The sequence below is a fragment of the Accipiter gentilis genome, chromosome 9, assembly GCF_929443795.1.
Source record: "Accipiter gentilis chromosome 9, bAccGen1.1, whole genome shotgun sequence".
NCBI classification, from domain to species: Eukaryota; Metazoa; Chordata; class Aves; order Accipitriformes; family Accipitridae; genus Astur; species Astur gentilis.
Genome location: NC_064888.1, coordinates 34,649,912 through 34,669,527, shown reverse-complemented (window position 1 = coordinate 34,669,527; position 19,616 = coordinate 34,649,912). Strand labels below are relative to the sequence as shown.

The window sequence follows — 19,616 nt, the reverse complement described above, 5'->3', positions numbered from 1 at the left end:
GAGGATTGGACTAGATACGCTCCTGAGGTCCCTTCCAACCCAAATTGTTCAGTGATTTTACCTTGCTTTTCTATTGTCATGTTTAAGAAGTTCCTGCAGGAAAGATGCCAGTGCCTAACACTAGCTGATCTGCTATAGTAAATGCGTTTTCACTTAAACAGCTTGTCTGCTAAGGTAGTTGTTTCAATTTATTTTTTTATGAAATAAATAAAGTGGCATTTATGGAGTGCTCTGGATTCCAAAAAAGCTTTGTGTTCCACTGAAAAATTGCTGCTCCCAGCACTGAAATGTACTCCAGATTTTGATTCCCAGCAAATTTTTCACATCTTTTTTAATCCCGTCAGAATAAGGCGTGAAGTACCGGCAGGCGTTAACTGAAGCTGGACTCTGTTTATTACCATCGCTGGATTTACTCTTAGATGGCATGTGGGTGCAGAGGCTTTTGACGTCGTGTGTGGGGGTTCGTTCTGGAAAAAGTAGATGTTTATTTAGGGAAGAAGAGACTCTATTAGTCACTACTTGCGTGCCAATCTTGCAAAAAGGGGAGGGAGGTACCTTTGTGACCATCTCTCTAAAAACTGTTGGGGTGAAGGATTCCTCCTATATAGCAGCGGTCTCGGGCAGCACCACAAAATGCCCGACACGAGATCCCTTGCCCAGAAGGGTAGTGTCTTTAAATAAGAAGAGGAAAAAAACCAAACACCTTCCCGGTTGAAGTAATCTTGACAGACGGTTTTCTGAGTGGTCTGGGGTGTGGAACCCAGCAGCTTCAGTTCCCGGAGCTGTCAGTACCTGCAGCTGAGGGCCCGTTTCGTCCCCGTCCAACCTGCCTGTCGTTACCGCTGGGCAGCGGGCGAGGGAACGCAGCGGCGGTCCAGGGGAGAGAGGGAAGGCGGCCAGAAGGGTCCGGCCGTCACCGGCGGGCTGCTCCGGGCTGCTCCAGACGGCTCCGGGACACCCGCAGGGACGGAGGCGCCCCAGCCTCTCCGGGCCCCCGGGCTCCAGCGCCGGACCGCCCTCACCGCGAACGTGTGTGTGTGATTTCCTCTGAAGAGGCAGCGAGGGTGAGACCTGGAGAAGAAGCCTGCTCGTCCAGGTCGCTGACGGGAGCGGCCGTTCGCCCCAGCGCCCCTTCAGAACGGCAACGCTGCGGGAGCCGGCCCGCGGCACTCCCCGCCCGGGCCGCCCCGGGCCGGAGGGAGGGCGCTGCTCCCGCCCGGCTCCCCCCCGGCCCCGCCCACTGCGGGCAGGCCGCCGGGCTGGCCCCGCCCCGCCCCTCCGCTCCCGGGCTGGAGCACCGCCCGCCGCCGCCATCTTTGTTGATGTGTCAGCTCGCCGGGACGGTGGCGGCCGGCGGGGTGGACCGCCGCCATGGGGGAGCTGCCGCCTTCCCTGCCGGCCTCGTAGCGAGCGGGTGAGGGAGCCGCGCCGGGACTGGCGGGCGGAAGGAAAGGCTAGGCGAGAGGGAGGGCGGGAGCGTGGGTGGGTGCTTGCTTGCTGCCGGCGCCCCTCAGCCCTGCGCGGCCCCGCAGGCGCTGCCGGGGTCCCCGAGGGGGCGGCGCGGGGGCACTCCGCGGCCGCGGCGGGACGGCTCGGCGCTCGCCGGCGGTGCCGGTGAGCCGTTTCGGCCGCCTCCCGCGGCGTGCCGGAGTCAGCGGGAGATAAAACCCCGGGCGGGGGGGAACCCGACGACGCGGCCGCCCCGGCCTCGCAGGGGCCGCGGGGGCGGAGGGAGGCTTCCCCCGGGTGCCCTGACGCGGCGGGGGCCACTGCGAGACGGTCCGCGTGAGGCAGGCGGGGGCACTTGGCCGGCAGCGGTCGCGGCAGGTCTGTGGGTGAGGCTCGGGTTCCGCAGGGAGGAGAGGGGCGAAGTGGCATGAGGTCCGGGGCGGGGGGGGTAAAGTCCTGCCTTAGCGGTGTCTTCTAAGTCAGGACCTCCCGAGCGGGAGGTCCTGTCTCCTGTGCTGGCTCGTAGTCTCTTTGTTTCTCGCTAGGTTTCTTCTCCACGTTATTAATGAGGTTGTCCTGTTTCGTTGGTCGTGGGTTGATTTCACTTTATGGTTAAACAATTAGATAACAAAACCCAGCAACTGTTACACCAGTCTGAAGGTTATGTTTTAGAGCCGGCCACGGTGTTGCGGTAGAGTATGTGTCCTTGTTTTTGCAGGTGGTATTTGCAAAAGCTGCTTGCCCTTCTAGGTTTGAAAGCAGGAAGCTTTACTGCAACTTCAGCGAGATGATTATGATGTAGGCTTGCGGATTTTGGCTCTTGTCCTGGAAAATAGTCTGCACAGGTGAGTCTGATACGTGTATAGTTCCAGTGAGACTCTGTGCAGACCAGGAGAAGAGGATCTCTTGTGGGATTGAAATCTGTATGTAAGATTAGAAGTACGGTAGTCTGGCTTTATTGTTGATTTACTTTATCTTGTAAAACTGCTTTTCAGAAGTTAAAATGTTGCAAGCAGAATACACTAAAAAACCCACATGTGACCAGTGTCCCCGTATGTTCTGTTGTATAAGAAAATTGTCGAAACAGCACGAGCTGCAGCTGCATTTTTATATCGACTAGGAAGTGTAATCACTCTGATTACTGTTTGGCATGAATGCTTATGTTGCCATTGACTTTAGGAGGAGATGGTTAAGCTCTAGAAGTATGAGAAACTCAAAGTCTGAAGATGTTTCAAGAGACTGTCAGTTTGAAATGTGATCCATTTTATGAAAAAAAGTAAGCTTGTTCTGTATTGTCTTTGAGTCCTCTTCTTTTTCTGAAATTCTTCAGTCATCCTTTCTTGCCTTGGCTTTGAAACAATACTTTCTATCGTTCTGTAAGACTTGATCTGGGGTTGTTGACAGATTTTTGTTAATATTGTGAGGGTCACTATTTCGAAGTGTTGAGAAAAGGACTGAAGGACCAAATACCAAGAATAGTTTCTTTGGTCCTAATTAGCAGGGATGTTGCTTATCACTACCAAGGCTAATATTGAATTTCCTGAAGCTGGCTTTTTAAAGAATTATGGGAAAAAGTAAATGCTGTTCTGGATGCCATAGTGTTACAAGGCGGGACAAATATGTTAAATCAGTAGCCTGCAACTTTTGTTAACATGTGGGCTCCAGTAGTTGGCAATATCCTGTACTTAGTTCTGAGTTGGCTTGTTCTGAACTTACTTTCCTGTTGCCAAAACCAAGAATTACCTGTAATGCTTTCCAGTATTATCTCCAAGTTGTAGACCAAGACCAAATTGAGGGGGAGGGGGAATCTCATCAGAAACAAATCTGTGTCAGAAGAGAGAAGAAAAGCAGAGTTGAAGGCTTGATGCTAAAATTCTGAAAGGTTACAGTAGTGCTGTTTGTCGTGTTTCGTCAGTTGCTGAGTGGTGTAGGTGAGACTGGTTTTCTTTACTTAGAAGAGTAAGAGTTGTTCTGTGCTGAAGACACGCTACTAGCAGGAGATTACAAGTCTGTGCATAAACCCTTAAGTATACTAGTCTCATTTGAAGTTCACAGTAAAAGGATGCTCTTGCTAGTATATTGTTTTCCCCAAGACATGAGCTTTGAACCTTGGGAATAGTATGACAAAAAATAACACTTTCAAGGTGTACCCCATGACTTGTGGTGGGAACAAATCCAGTCCCTCTTGTTAAACCTTAACTGATGAACTTCATTTTGGAGTTGTGCTGTTATTTGACTCTGTATGTGGAGTTAATATGACCATAATATTAACTAGTTACATGAGATTGGTAGAAAACCTAGTGGTGCCTTGAAGGAATTCATACAATATTGTTCAACTGTCTAACTCGTGACATAAAAAAAGCAACGATAAAGTTTGAGTAAACCTTGTCTTCTAGTGTACTTGACTCATTAAAAGAATTGGTAGTAATGCTGAGCTTTGCACCTTGACACTGTATGTAATCTGTGTTTATATAAAGTCAGATTAAAAAAGAGAAAAATAATTGATGTAAGTATTAAACTGTTAAAAGCAAGGAAATCCTGAGGGAACCCAATGTGTATATGCACCATTCCACTCCCCTCCCTTCAAGCATGTGCATCAAAGCAGGTCTTTGTGTGAGCTGAATCATGGAGCTGTGTCAAGTTATGCCTGGGCTGGAGGACTCTGTGTCCCAGTACATGGCCAGTTTTACCACTTGTACTGTGAGTCACAGTTGTCCTATCTGTATTGCAGTCCTCTAGCTTTTCTGTGTAGATGGGACCATGTTATGTTCCATCTTCCTTCTCAATAATCTTTTGTCTAAATTAGAGCAGTTACTTGTATTTGGTCTTGGGCAAAAGTGAATTAATATTGGGAGAGCTAGTATAGGTGGGACTAAAGTGTCTTTCTTTTGTTTCCTATATGTGTGATCTGTAAATACAGGAAGGTCATCAGTGTCTGAGACTTAATGGCCACCCTCTCCGTTTTGTATGGAATACAGGCAGTGGTGATCAACTTAATCTCTTCTTAAACTGTTCTTTTTCTGACTTTTTCTTGGATGTTGTGATGCTTTTCATTCCAGTTCATCTCTTTTTATCGTTTCATCACTTCTAAACTTAGGTGGCTTGCTGCTCTGATTACTTCTATGTGTGGAGATGTAACCAAACATATTTCAAAGAGTCCTTCTGGCTTCACGTTTATACGTCTCACGCTAGATTATGTAAAATACCTGGTTTTCTGGACCTTTCTATCTCAGTCCCTTTTGATTTAGTTGAAACCTTTGATTTGTCCCTTTACACAGCTGGTATACAGTAGAGCTGCTTTTTATATCTTTTTCATGTAGAACAGAACTTCTTTAGCTGAATCCTCATTTCTTTATAAACTTCAGTTGAAAATAGAATTATCTCTAGGATTTAAGTTTCCCTCTTTTGCAGTGTTATCTGGTGGCATAATGCTTAGTCTAGGAAAGCCATTTGTGATGGAGTTCTTAGCTGTATTTTGCATGATATCTTTCATAAGTTGGGTATTAATTGGAAACAACAGGAAACTTTCTTTTGCTAGTCAATGTGGTGAGCAGTAGATGCAAATTGAGGATATTTTGCTTTAGAAAAAGAACCATAAAACCTCACCCAACAAGTGAAACAGAAGGGTTTGTTCAGTCTGTCCAGATTAGTTTAGGTGAAAGTATTATTAGGACTACACTACAGCTAACTGCTAACACAAACTGTAAAATTTCTCTTCCATTTTATTTTTAGTCTTATTGTGTAAATTTTTTAGCAAGAGTTCTGGTGCAATGACAGGTTGGCACTGACTTGGAAAAGCATTTTAGTTTGCTCAAGTAATGATTATTGTCTAGTAAAGATGTGAGAAGTTCTTGAAGTGATGCATCTTGGGTTTTACAACGAACAACACAACTATAAGAAGAAAAGAAAGTCATGCCACAAAATCAGTTATTTCTTCAGTAGTCTTGTTGGACTGTCATTGTACATGTAAGAGCATGTAAGCTGTCCTGCAGCTTCATCTCTTACCTGAGTGTAATAGGGTGGAAATTAAACCTGAATTGAAATGAAGTGGCAGTTCCTGTGATTTTTAACAGTTGTCCCATTGTTAATGGTTGCTTTAATATATCTGTCTTAGGATAATGTGTTTAAAGATAATAGAAAGTACTTATTATTTTATTATGATTCACCTAAGAGTATGTTTCTAATAGAATATTTTGTAGCATGATATTTAAAGAAGAGGAGTAGTCCTTTGTGGAACAAACTGTTCAGACAAATAAATTATGGCCTTCCTAATAAATGCTATGGCATTTGTGAAGCTTTTTTGCATGGAACTCCAAGTCTTTGCTGGTCGCTTCATACCTGTGGGACTTGTCGTGAAAACTCTAAAAATCATTATAATTCTCTTCAGTATTCTTCAGCCAGTAAATCCTAATTAACTCTTTGAAATAAAGTCCATCTCCAGTGATAAACTGGATTATATTGCACCTCATGTTAACTCTTGAATTTGCACTTGAAGACTGGCTAAATCACTTGTACTCTTTTTTGTTGCCCAGGAACCTGCAAGAGGGAAGTGGGTCTGTAACTGAACTGTTCAAAAGGTGCTGCTGATGTGCAGTTTTTGCTTCTCTTGGGGGGGTATTCTGATGAACATCAGAACTTGCATCAAGAAAAGCCTTTTGACTGTTGAAACTTCAATCATATGGTATTTCATTTCATAAATGCATGAGTTGAAACATAAGGCAGTATAAAAAAATCTCTTTACCAGAGCCTTTAGTCTATACTGCAGTGATAGGGGAAAGAGCCAACACATTATTGCAGTATAAATGATAAATATGGTTTTGTTAAAGTTATGTATTTGTCTTTGCTTCACGAGCTTTAGTAGCTGCTTATGTGAAGAGAGGTGCTTCTGAGTTGGGTTCTGCTTGAGTGTAATGAACCACTTGTAAAAATCAGTCTGTGGATTGGAATTTAATATTACATGTGCTTAACGTGAGTGAATAGGAGGCAGAGTTGTTTAAGTTGATTATGCATTTGCATGTATACTATCATGTCATGTTACTCCTTCTTAAAATCACAATTATTGTTGAATCACAATTTCCAAGGGATGAGTGTGAACCTGCCATCTCAGGTTAGACATAGGACACTGCTGATCTTCCTTTATATGAATTTTTGAAAATCATGTCAGAAAAAAGGCACATTTTGAAACATATTGCTCAGTATTACTGAATTAAAAGTCAGTCCTCAGTTGCATGCAAAGTAAATATTAGTTTCTGTCCTAGCAAAAAGAGCTGAAGTTTCAGCTCATGTCCAAGTTGTGTATTTGCTAAAGAAGGGGAGCTTCTGGTGCTCAGTGCTTTTACAGGTCAAGACATGGAACAGTGTAAGACATGTAATGGAAGTTTCATTTGTAGTTGAGTCTGTGAGAGCAGTGTATGTCCATAGGTGTGTCTGGGCGTGTTGCTGAGAGCTTTAATTTGTAGTTGGAGGGCTGGAGTAGTGGGAGAGTGTATTACAATGTGACCTGAGGTGTAAGTGTGAATCTTCAAAGTAACTGGAAAATGCATGTAACTTCCTCTTGGAAATTCACAAGACTGCATTTTAATTTTCTATTGGGTGATACAGAAAAAAATTCAATGTTTTCTTCAGCAGCTATAATTCCATGGGGGTAATGCTTCTCACTTCTTTTAAAAGAAGTCTGTCTTCCAGACTCCCCAATTCTAGATTTAGCTGTTAGTTTGGATTTTTTTTAGTAGCCTTTTTGTGTGTGTGTGTGTATGTCTTGATTTTTTAATTATTATTTTTGTTATTGGGTCAGCTTTGAAAGATTGCACAACTTGGTTGATATTATTTATATCTTCAGCTATAATGCATATCAATGAACAGACCTCTTGGTGTTTGATAGCTAGAGTAATGAAAGTAGGGGAAACAGGTTCTGGTATCTGTTTAGACCTGCTAGTTTCAGGTGCCTCAGTGCTCATTTTGTTGTCTGGAGAATTGTAGGTGAACAAACAGGGCAGTCATCATGAAAGCATTACATTTCTAACTGGTTTAACTGAGGTATAGATTTTTTTGTTCATCTATCACCTGGGTTATATACAGAGATAAAACCCACAACTTTCTAAATATGTAGACAAGCTGTACATCCTCTTTCCTAAATCCAGCTTTGCCAAAACTGGAATGATTTGTACTTGTCTGCATCTGGCACCTCCAGTATCAGAATGAAGGTATTCTTTCCTCACTTGCTCCCACAACATTGGGATCTGCTAGCAAAAAAAAAAAAAAAAAACTGTGTAAAAAAAAAAAAAAAAAAAAAAAAAAAAGATCAAATGAGTATTCTTTTGGTTGAATTGGAGAGGACGACACTGAGGAGCAGAGGTGTTTGTAAGATAAGTTGGAATCTGGTACAGAGAACAGTAACACAGCACCTGAAATAGCTGGTTAGCACTAGGAAAAAGGAGGAGTGATTTGCTTTCACTGGGCAGGTTGAGGGTGTTAAGAGTAAACCCCTTTGGCTGGCTTCTTATGAAGATAGCTAGAAAAGGGCAAGCAGTGTCACTTCTCCCAGTAACCGACAGGCAAGCTGCACACTAAACCTGAACTGCATAGTAAAGGAGATAAATGAAGTTTAATTTACTTTAGTTTGCTGTGAGTTCAGAAACCAGAACCAATATGGAAGGTTAGTGAGTACTACAGAGCATTTGAGGAGACTGTTGCTTAAGGGTGTTTACTTAGATTATGATGAATTTCCAGTGGAGGTTATCTTGAGAAGATGACATCTTCTCAAGCAAAATAAAGAGTAACAGCAGCGATTTTGTGAGTTATTGATCCAGTGCAGTTTGAGAAAGAATCAGGGAGTACGGATCTCAAATTACAATATAAAGATAATTGCTCTGAAGCAATTTCAAGGGGCTTCTTTTCTAGTTAGGTTTTTTTTCATGTAAACATGTGGACTCTTCTTAGAGGTATGCAGTGTTTCATTAGCAAATTTAGAGCACAGACTGCAGTGGCAATGCAACCATACGAGTGCTGGGTGACATCCAAATAAGCGTGGTAGGGAGTTCCAGGAACTCGGGCTGCTTGTGTTGGTGTCACCAGATTCTTTTGTCACTTAGCTGCTTGCCTGGCCTGGTCATGGTACTTGGGTCCCTGCTGACTGTTGGGGTCATCTGCCCATGAGCCATGGAGTGCTTCATCACTCCTTTCCTTGTTCCCCACCTACTCTCTGGAATGCATCGTATCTGTATTACAGCTTTGGGACATTTTGAGACTTTGGTCTATTACTTAAAGGAAATTTGAGTACTGTGCTGTGACAGATATGAAGTGGAAAGGGAAAGAGGATGGCTTTCTAAATTTAAATAGTACCTCTATTTAAAAATGAGCTTGTTTCATGTCCTATAAAACCTGTCTGGATGCTTTCTACATATCTGGAGGAGAAGACCACGCATGCTCTTAGCTGATGATGTGAGAACTGTGTTTTCACTATTTTGTGGATTACATGTATACTTGTTTGGAGAGTAGGTGATTCCCTCTTCATCAGTGACTCTGCTGCAAGGTCTCACTTAGGAGCACAGCTATGAGTGAAGAATATCTACCCAAAGACGATGCAAAACCTGTTCTTGTTGAAAGGAACCGACGCAATTGACTGCTACTGGCCATTACATTATATAATGCATGGTTGAATATGCCTGGTGTCCAGTGTACTGCATTTACTGTATTAACGTCTTGTTACTGCTCCAATCTCAGAAGGTTTTGTGCCTCAGAGTCACTTACCTCAATGCTCTTCACTTTCTTTCAAAATCCACCATGGTTTGAACAAGTTTTTGTATATGCACATACCTGTGAAGCATTAGTCCCCCCTTGCCTTTTTTGCCCCTTTCTCTGCAGTATGTTTAAGCTTTGTAGCTTAAATATATTTTTTCTCTTATAGCAGTGTTTTTATTTCTTAGGACCTTGACAGTCAATCTCTTTGCTTACAGAACAACCCCAGGCACACACTTCCATCATTCTTTAATCTGTTTATCGTAAAAGAGCCCCATTGTGATAGTTACTAGGTGACAAGGCACACACTTTCTTTTTTTCCCTTGTTAGTGAATTCTTCTAGGCAGCTACACCTCAGAAAATGCTTCCTATAGTTGTCATTTAGTGTGTTTAGATGTCATCTCGCATGTATTTTGAAATTGGGTGAAACAAAGTAATTTCCTCCTTGACTATTTACATGAGTGTTGATAGCTTGGGTCAAGCTATTTTATGAAATTAAATGCTAGCATTAATAGTGCATCTGCTTAGGAAAGTCCTTCGTAGTCAGGGATTTAAAAGAATCATGTTTGTGCTCCATAAGAAGATTGAAAAGACGGGCAGTTTGAAATGGCATAATACTGAATTAAAATGTAGCAGGTTCTGAGTGCATGCCTGTAATAAAAGAATAGCAGGCTATAGCTGGGAAAGGATGTGTTCCTAATTAGATCTGTGCAGACAGTAGGAAGCATACAGGGAATTGCTTTCATCATGAATTACCTTCTAGTGGCTGGGAATTAGCAATACTGGAATTGGGGGTAAGATTTTCAACTGGTATGTATAGTGGGTAACCTGATGGACAGCCAAGGGATGAGGGTGTCAACAGCCTCCTTAAAAACTAAAAGTGTATGTACTTTTCAGCAGAGGAAGGAGGAATATTGACTGTTAGAGAAACTGCTTTTCTCCATGCCAGTGAATGGACTCTGAAGTGAGAATTTACTCTTAAAGCATGTATGGAAAGGAAAAACTTTGATACTTCCCCCCCCCCCCCCCCCCTTCCATCTTTATTGCAGCATTTTCTTTCACTTTGTAGTGGGTAATGGGCAGAAAGAGGGGAAAGAAAAGAAGAGAGAGGGAGGGACAAAGGGCTTAAATTCTGATGTTAAAATGATAGGCCTTAGCTGTCTGCTACTACAGAAAAGCACAGAGTTCTTAAATTTTCAGACAGTGTTCTAGTGAAGTTGAATAAAGGAGTTAGTGTGGTGATTCAGTGTAGGTATTGCTTGAAATATATTTTACTTGTAATCTTGTTTCTAGAGTTGTACCTGTAGAAGCTCTCCGTTTCTGGCTTGTGTTCTGACGTCTGTGCATTTGATGTCATGTCTAACAGTATACTTGGAAGAGTGATGCTAAACCAAGAATAATTAAAATTACTTTGTTACTGCATGTGAAGATTAATTCTCATAACCTAATTTATCAGAATGTGTATTCGTATTAAAATCAGAATTTGAATTGAAGGAGCTTTTAAAATTAGTGGCATGTATCTTCTAGTTGTTAATTGGCTTTTTATTTCTCTAGGTAATTGCTATGGTATTAGTGCAGGACTGAATATGAATGTTTGATCACATACTTTCTTATACAGCTATTTTATGTAGCTTAATAAGTTTTGGATTAATAAACAGTCAAATTAGCATTCAAACATGATATCAATGGCTCTTCTGGAAATTCTATTTTCATTTCACTGTAAAAATTATATTATAAACAAGTACCTAATTGCCATAATTCTCATAGCAATGATGTAGTACCATTATTAGAGTTTTTTATTCCAGAAATCCAACTGACATGATGCAGCATAGTACATACTCAGCTTGCAAGAGTGAGACCAAATCTTATATAAGAAAAAGTTACTTGACTTGTCCACTTAGCAGATTGATTTAGTAGAGCAAGAACCTTTGTCCTAGATTCTGGTAGTTTGCAGAGCAGGTCTATACTGTTAAAATAGCTAAGTATTGAACATTATTCGACTTAATTTTTAAGTAATTTTAAATCTTAAGATAGATTACTTGCAGACAATAGAATGTAAATGGAAGTACCCAGATAAATCCTAGCAGCTTGTACATTTTATTCACCTGCAAGTTTTACCTTTTTTATATCCAATGATTCTTCAAGATGTTTTGTATGTTTGTAACTTCATATCTATGAATGGGGCAAGGGCTGAACGAACACTTAGGATGACTGCTACTGAAGGTAGCTAGAAGAAACATTTTCTTCTTTATTTTTGGCATGTTGCAGGACCATGTATCAAGGTTTTTGATGTTCTCCCTAGATACTCAATACTTCTGCTGTATCAGATACTTCACTGAAGAGCTTAAATGAATGATTGTCACATTTGTTCTTATTTTTGTCATTTGATTAGCAGTTGATAGAGGATGTTTCTGTTGTGTAACAAAGTGAATAAAAAAGATACTATTTCCTGAGTGTTTGCTTTCCCTTACTTACCTGTGAGACATTTCTGCCTTAAAAAGTTGGTGTGCTGTCCGCTCATTGTATCAGCAGGCTCTGTTCTCTGCTTTTGATTCCAGTCAGTTGTGCTATCAGCAATTTAGCAGATAAGCACATCTCAGTTACAGTAGTGTGAGAAATGGTTGCAACCCTTGCCTGTACTAGCCTTTAATATAGTCTGTCCTGTGGCTGCAGTTTAACTACTTCTCCAAGTACTAATGTAATATTTAAAACAGACGTAATATGTGCTGATGCAGATTTAAAATTTTTGCGTACCATGGGATGATGAGGAACAGCTATGCATGCTCCTTGCTTCTTTGAAGAATGCATCTACGATGAGAAAAACAGTGTCTGTTTAAAAAAGAAAAAAAAAAGCAAAGTTTTGTTTTTGAAGGGTAAAACTTGTCTATATTCTGATGTATATATGCAGAGAGGTGTTTTGTTTGCTTGTGCAAACTGGGCCTGTGGGCCCATTATTGCTGTAAAGGAAGCTTGGCTGACCTGTGTTCCTGTTGCTCATTCTCTGCTACCCACATCACCAGGTTTTGAATTGATGTGTTTCCACTTGCTTTGCTTTGTATTACTGCATTGTGGGGAAACACAGATGGCTGTCTCCTTAGTTTTACAATAGGGGCAGGAATGCAGGGAAGGTGTGTTAGAGTGTCAAATTAATTGTGAGCTGTAAAACAGAGGAGGAGGAGGACTGGTCAAACCAGTTGTGCGGGTGCTAAGAGTCCTGTCACAGCAGCAAAAAGTGTTACAAGTCAGTGACAGAAAGCTTTTCAGGTGCCACGCTAAATGTGTGGCAGTTTCACAAGACGGCTTGTTATTCAAGGTATGCAGGCAGGCAAGCTTGGGCTGGGCTAATCTCAAAATGGTACTTTGAGAAGTTCTTACCCTGGGCATTTTTAAGTTGACTTGGTAGTGATTGCATTCTCCTGTGGCATAGGCAGCAGAAGGGACATACACTGTAAGGGTAAGACAAACATCATGTGGAAGGGACTGAGGAGCAAGACACTTTTGCCATACTGTTCAGATGATGATCAAGCCTGAGGAAGGAGCAGAGCAATACCTTGAAGGTAGAAGCTTATCAAAACAGTGCAAGAAGGTTGGCCAGTGCTCACCTGGCACTTTGCTATCACTCAAGATGCCGTATGCTGATCTACCACGATCTGCTTGTCTGACGCATTAACAAGGTTGATGTGCTTGAGTCAGGATTTGCCTTTTATGATTGCTTTTGATGCTTTCCTGAAGAAATCATAAAAGACACTAAGCTATTTTGTTTTTCTAGTGCAGTATTTTGTAAGAGAATGATATTATAACCTTATTAATTCCCTGGTTTTGAGAGAGTTGGTTACAAGGAGATGGGTAAGATGATAGAAGACGGATACAAAACCTGGAAAGACATGGAGCTGCTATCAAATGTGTACCTGGTGTCCAAGTATTATCTGGGACTTGCTGTATTTGTATGTTTGATGTGAAACAGTCACGTACTGGCAATGTTGATTGTTTCAAGGTATTTTCACACAAACCCTTTTGCTTACAAAGCAGTAGCCTTTTCTTTAGTTTTCTGTCTCTAGCCTTATAAAGGGGCTATATGCTACATCCAGTTGCCTGAGGTAGGCACAACAAATTTGGGTGTTCAAGAGACATTTGAATATCAAGATGAACTTGCATTGACAGTTGTTCCACATGATTTCTTTGGATATTTCTTACATGAAGATAAATTGTGATCCTATGATGAATTGTTATGTTTTATTTCTGTTTAAAAGTTAGTATTTAGAACACAAGTGCTATCCAGTGGCAGTAGGGGAAAAAAAATCTCAGGTTGTGAACAGATTGAGATAGATTTGGGCAGATAGAGCTAAAATCAAGTGTATTGGAATCAGAAAGTCTGTGAATGTTCTTAACGTGGTAAATTATATTCTGGGTACCACTGGAAATTAGAGTAGGTCTGCAGGGAACACTGAATCATCATAATTTACTTTTCATGCTTTAAATGATTTGTATAGTCACTATTCAAATTCCCTATGCATTTGGTACAAAACCTACGCTTTATTTATGATTAAGTGTAAGATATCACGGATACAGAGTTGGTGGCAATTTATTGCTCTGTGACTAATTGAGTTATGCAAATAATTGTGTTTCTGCTTCCACATAATATTAATCTTTCTCTCTAATACCAATTAACAGTATTATTTACAGAAGAAAGTAACACAGTAAGATGAAAACAGTATCCTTCCCAAATGTACTGTCTTAACTGGGCTGTGTTTTTTCATCAGTTGCTTTCATATGAAGAGAAATACCATCCAGTTTGCTGACTGGACTGGAGATTTTAGGTATATTAACTAAAATGAATGTTCACATATCTGATTTTACCACTTCTTTTCTTGTGACAGTGGTGAACTGCAGCATCTGGGCAATGATGAGCAGCTTTGAGGCAGTAATACATCAAACAATAGCACATTTTTGGGGTTTTATAACACTTTAGAAAGGACTTTAGAAAAGGCTTAAAATGAGCCAAAACCCCCCTCTGATCATTCCAGAGAAAGTGGTAGCAAGAAGTTAGACTAGAGTAACTGCTATAGAAGAGAATTGTACCTCAGCTTTATACTAATACAGTCTCTTTCTACAGCTGAGTGTGTGGATTATAAACTACCTGTAACAAGAGGGAACAGATACTAAAAGGTGAATTTCTCTTGCCTTTTAACTGAATCATTTGCAAATTATCGTATGGTTAGTGACTGTGTTAGATGTACCAGTCTCAAAACGCTCTTTTTTAACAGCTTTTTAATGAAGTACGTACTACTAGTGTGTTCTGCTACTATCAAACTGATCGGGTTTTCGTGCAGTTATGGTCATTCTCTTTGCTTGCAGATTGAGATTGTCAGTAGGGGTTCTTTCTTTTGTTTGTTTTATTTTAGAATAACAGTAGTACATTGTGAACTTTCATTACTAGCAGAAATTATCAAAAAGTGGATAGGTACCAAAAAAGTGATCGTTTTGGCTGCACAAACCAAGATGGATTTGTTGGTTCCAGTGTTGACCTAAGCATAAATCCTTTGAAGGAAGGGGGAGTCAGGGATTTTATTAGTATCAGAGGAGATCTGTTTGTAAAAAGGGGAGTAATTGTAAATGTATCACATTGTATATAAATTCATACCTTCACCATATCTTTTAATTTGTAGCTTTCTTTACTATTTGTTTTCTGGTTCCTATTGATTTGTACTGGTTTAGGGGCTGTAGCGTTGAGTATTTTTTGCTTTGAAACCAAAAAGAAAAAGTGGTTGCTTGTTACTTAAAACATGTGTAACTGTCATTTGATTTGTGACTGTTGTCTAGTCGTGATATGTTTCCTTTCATACATTCAACCTTATGCTCAGTTTTCCTTATGCCTTTCTCTTGTTGATTAACTGGCAGTTGTAGCCCAACTGTTGGTTTCAGGTACTAGTGGTAGGTTGGTTGTTTAATGATATTTCCTGGTAGAAACAGCTGGGCTGAGGCTGCTGCTTTTTTTCCTTATCTGTTTTTTAGACCTAATAGTGAAAGGTGATAGTGGTAGCAATTAGTCACAGACCTAAAGGGATTCATGTATCCCTCTGTTTTAACAATGTCAGCCTCAGTACTAAGTGTTGGTTAATAAGGCAGGACTCTGGAGGAGTGGAGCCAAGCAGCACAAAGGGTTTCCTTTCAGAGTGAGTCAAAGTGCAGGGCCTGCAGCATGTAGCTGAATGACTTGGTCTGTTGTGACTGTGTAAGAGACTGCTAAACAAGTGAGAAAGCAAGTATGAAAACAAGCTTGATGTTGCAAGATGGCAGTGTTACTGCTTCCTTTGATATAATTGTTGGAATAGCAGAGTGGAATTTATAAATGAAAAAATTCCCTTGTTTTTAAATAGTCTAATTTATCCGGTATCGGGGGATAGCGTTGCATCTAAAATTCATGACTGCTGTAATGATTTCCTGCTAACGGAAATGATATAAGGGCTTTTTGTGCTTGCTAAAAATGCCAGCAGCCTTTCCAGACACCTGATCACCTGGGATTCCTGAAAAAGAAGATACAGCATTATATTCAGGCTCTTCCATAAGTGTTCTGGCTCTTTGGATCTCAATATGGTGTCCTTCTAGTAGAATACTTTCTACATAGCTTTTTGACTCCTCAAATGTTTGCTCTGCAAGCTACTTTTTGAGAGCACAAATGTGCTGCAGACCATCTGTGCTCTTACAGCAAGGGATTTTGGCTGCTTGCAAGCAGATGGGAAAAGAGACTCTCACCCCCATCCTCCCCCAGCCCCTTCCTGTAGGTTGCTGGGTACAGATACATTCTGCTGTATGGGTGGTGAATGAGGACATGATGGTAAGGAAGTTGAATATTCTGGCTGGATGAGGGAGTCACCCTGTGTTGTAAAAATTAGTAAGTCAAGATGTTGCTTTCAAGTCATGTATAGGAAAATGAAAGCTGTAAGGCTCTATATTTTTTGTTGTTGTTGTTTTTATTTTATGTCTGAAGTGTCTTTCAGAGGTGACTTCTTGGAATTTTTGTGGATTTAAATGATAGAATCATAAATTCTAAAAAGCTCTGCTTTTTTTTTATTGTCTTGGCATTTACTACCCCACTACTTCCTGTTTGCCATCCTTGATTTCTCACCTTCTTTTAGAAAAACTTGTATTGAAGTGTTTACTTAGTCAGGCTGGAAGATCAACAACTTTAGACACTTACATATCTAAATATTTTTGCCCTTTGAATTTTAATTTCCAGTAGCCTTTCTTCCCCTCTCACAGTCTCTTTTCATTTTGATTTTGAATATAATATGTTGTGTAATGTGAATTCTACTTCTAGAGTTCCAAAGGAAAATGATGGAGGGATATTTACCAGAAATGCAAAGCACGGTGGAGCCAGTCAATCTGTCAGATGATGCCTTTTCCAGGTCCCCAGATAATAAGAAGTCTGATAAAACATCTGGAATGAAGGACTGCTCAAGCATCAGTTATACTGGAGATGATGCTGGTGTCTTGGAAAGGGAATCACGGTTGTTGCCCTCAGACCAGGATTCAACAGCTATTGGTGTAGGCGGCAATGGGGACCTGGCAGAAAGACAGGAGCAGCCGTGTGGAGGGGCAGACTGCTGTGCCAATACCTGCTCTGAAAGAAAAGTAGAAGGCTCCGCAAAACCAGAACATTTATCTAGTGAAGAATTTGAACAACAAGATCCAAAAACTAATCAGACAGAACAGTCATTAATGGAAATATTACAGGACCTAAGGGAGGAGTCTGACTTTGTGAAAAAATCGAGTGATAAAATCTATTCAGAAAGCCCTTACGACACAGACTGCACAAAGAAGCTTATTTCCACAATACATCAGACTTCCTCACAGGAGGATTTGCTAAAGGAAATAGAGTCTGAACTCTTATCTACAGATTTTTCAAAGGAACGAAAATTCCCAAATGGTGTGCGGAAGGGTGAACATGCCTTGGCTGTGTTTGAAAAATGTGTGCAAGATAAATACCTGGAGCAAGAACAAACTATTAAAAAGTGAGTATTTGAGTATGCACATCACAATTGGAGGTGTGTACTGAAAATTTGGTTGTGTGTTGTGTACAACTGCATACAACACTTTGGTATAAACAAGTAGTCTCTTGTGAGTTGTTATAAGGACAGTTAATGAGCTTTTAAAATTATGTTCTTTAAGTGAGGAATTATTTTTACTTGTGGTATGTACTTCTAAATAAAAATGTGTCCTTGGATCTCTGGATTCTTGTGGAATTTGGCAGCAACTGAATAGCTAACTGTTCAGTTGAATAGCCTGCCAATGTCTAGAATTACTTAAATACTGTAAAAGTAACAGTGATATAAAAATAGTCCAGGATTCATTCAGTCCATATATGTCTTTGGAGAAATGAGTCTTTGTAATTACTAACTCCTGCAATGTGCATTTTATTTATGAATTTGAAATTGCTTGTTTCTTTTTCAAGTAGTATTCATTCTCCTGTCATAATCCAGCAAAGTTGTTAATCAGTTGAGAGCTATTCTTTGAGTTGGAAATGTCATATATAGATAAACTACTGTCTTACCACATTTTATAGGAGGGCATTTGAAATGCATGGCTTATAATCTTTGCTATGATAAACTGGGATTAATAGTTCTGCCAGGCAGTATGCTATATGGAGAATATTTATATTCATCAAAAGCCAGTTCATTGCTTGATTTCTTGATTCCCTACTTGGCATTTCATATTCTGTTACTCCTTTAGAAATGTTTTTTGCTAACAAAACGTAGCCTCTGACTTCAAATTTATTCCTGCTTGCAGAGCTGGAAATGAGTGTCCTACTCTTCATATAAGGCACTTTGATATCATGGTATGGGAGGACATCAAAGGGAGGGAAACCAGGCAGAGGGAGAACAGATGCCCAAAAAGCAGAGGAGGGAAAGTATTCTCTTGCATCTCACCAGTTAACCTCTGACAGAAATCATAAATGTGAGAAAAGTCAGTTGATGACAGGAAAGCTTGGGAATGCATAGTTAAGACATTCATTAATTACGGAGGAGGAGTGGGAATCTGAAGTGGTGGGTGTGTAGATGGTTGTCATTCCAGGAGATCATAAGTTAACGAGATATTTGTGTTTTACTTGTTTATGGTAAACTGAAAGGCAAGTCACTGTTTTTGGCTATGGACCAATTACTTTCTAAGAGACAAATTTTTATATAAATAGATATATGTATATATTATGTATACGTACAGGAAGTTTTTTATAGAAATATGTCTTTGGTATCTTTTTTTGCCAGCTGCTCTCCTAGCTGTACCCTTTTGATTCTTGGGGACTCGCCTCAAGTGTAAAACTGCTGTGGAACATGTTATGTTTGCTCCAAAGGGCATTCTGGGTTGGGTTGATTTTGTCCCTTAGTTTACGATCAGCAGAATTTCTTGTAACGTGGCTCTGGAAATAGCCCAGTTGTCTCCTGTGATCAGATCTAAGATATATAGGTGAACAGCAATTGTGTGAATGAAGAATTTGTAATCCTGGAATATTCATTAATGGATTGAAAACCAGAAGTGCTAAGCTCTCCTTCACTGATGGTCTTGAATTCCTTGTAATTTAGGAGACTAGTTTGTTTAGAGAGGGTTTTTTTCAAAGGAAAGGAGCTAAAGATGAAAGTGTATGTGTAAAGGGATATTCAAATATCTTGTTCAGGCAAATGCATGCCTCCCATAAATTCATGCGATTGGTGGCCTAAAATATCCACCATCTAACTGTATCTTCAAACTTTTAAATACATTTGAGACTCTTGTTTATTCACCAATTCTGACAGTGTAACTTCTGAGTTTTATGTGTAACTAGCTTCTGTTGCTGTGCTAGGAGGTCAGACTAAATACATATCAGCTTCAACTCAGGCTGCAAACAGCTGAGCTGCAAAGGAACAAACTATTGCTAAAAAATTGAACCTTATAAGGAGTATAAGCATGGACACTATTGTAGTTACATACCTACTTAGGACTTAAAAAATCAGGGTTCCATTTCTTACCAGGTTGTGAACTTCAAGGGCTGCTCTGAGCAACGCATGAAATGAATGCAGTATCTGTGTTTTCAGACATTTGACTTGCAGAGCTATCTGACTGGAAGTTACTGTCTTACAAGTACCTTAAAATTATTAACATTTACAGTTCTGTTGTTGCATAGAGGTACTAAGTGTCTCATGTCACCATGGGCTGTAACAACCCCAAAGTGCTGGAAACAAGCAATTTCCTCACAAGAAAGATGCTGCTTGCTGGTTTGGAGTTGTTTCACATATACAACATAATTCTGTTTTGTTTTTGTAAGGCTTTTGTGGATTTCATCAGTGTTTCTGGCTGTAACTCCCAATAAAATTTGCAGATCAAAGAGCAGAACCCATATATCTCAAAATTAAAAACAAATAAAAAACCGCAGTACTATTGTACCTTGGTTTTAATTT

At 40.3% G+C, this 19,616-nt stretch overlaps 1 protein-coding gene across 5 annotated transcripts in view; it reads left to right on the top strand.

The window, feature by feature from the left end:
* Nucleotides 1–1,300: 1,300 nt before the first annotated feature.
* The window catches only part of CCDC186 (coiled-coil domain containing 186), a 39,705-nt gene continuing 21,389 nt past the window's right edge, over nucleotides 1,301–19,616 (top strand). For 2 of the 5 annotated variants that reach the window (XM_049811331.1, XM_049811326.1), the window contains exons 1-2: nucleotides 1,301–1,414; nucleotides 16,505–17,198. In XM_049811331.1, the coding sequence (XP_049667288.1) occupies nucleotides 16,519–17,198 (680 nt within the window). In that variant the 5' untranslated portion in view covers nucleotides 1,301–1,414; nucleotides 16,505–16,518. Of the gene's footprint in view, nucleotides 1,415–2,167; nucleotides 2,295–14,332; nucleotides 14,353–16,504; nucleotides 17,199–19,616 lie in introns of those variants that run through there. The other 3 variants (XM_049811328.1, XM_049811327.1, XM_049811330.1) reach the window with 3 other exon arrangements.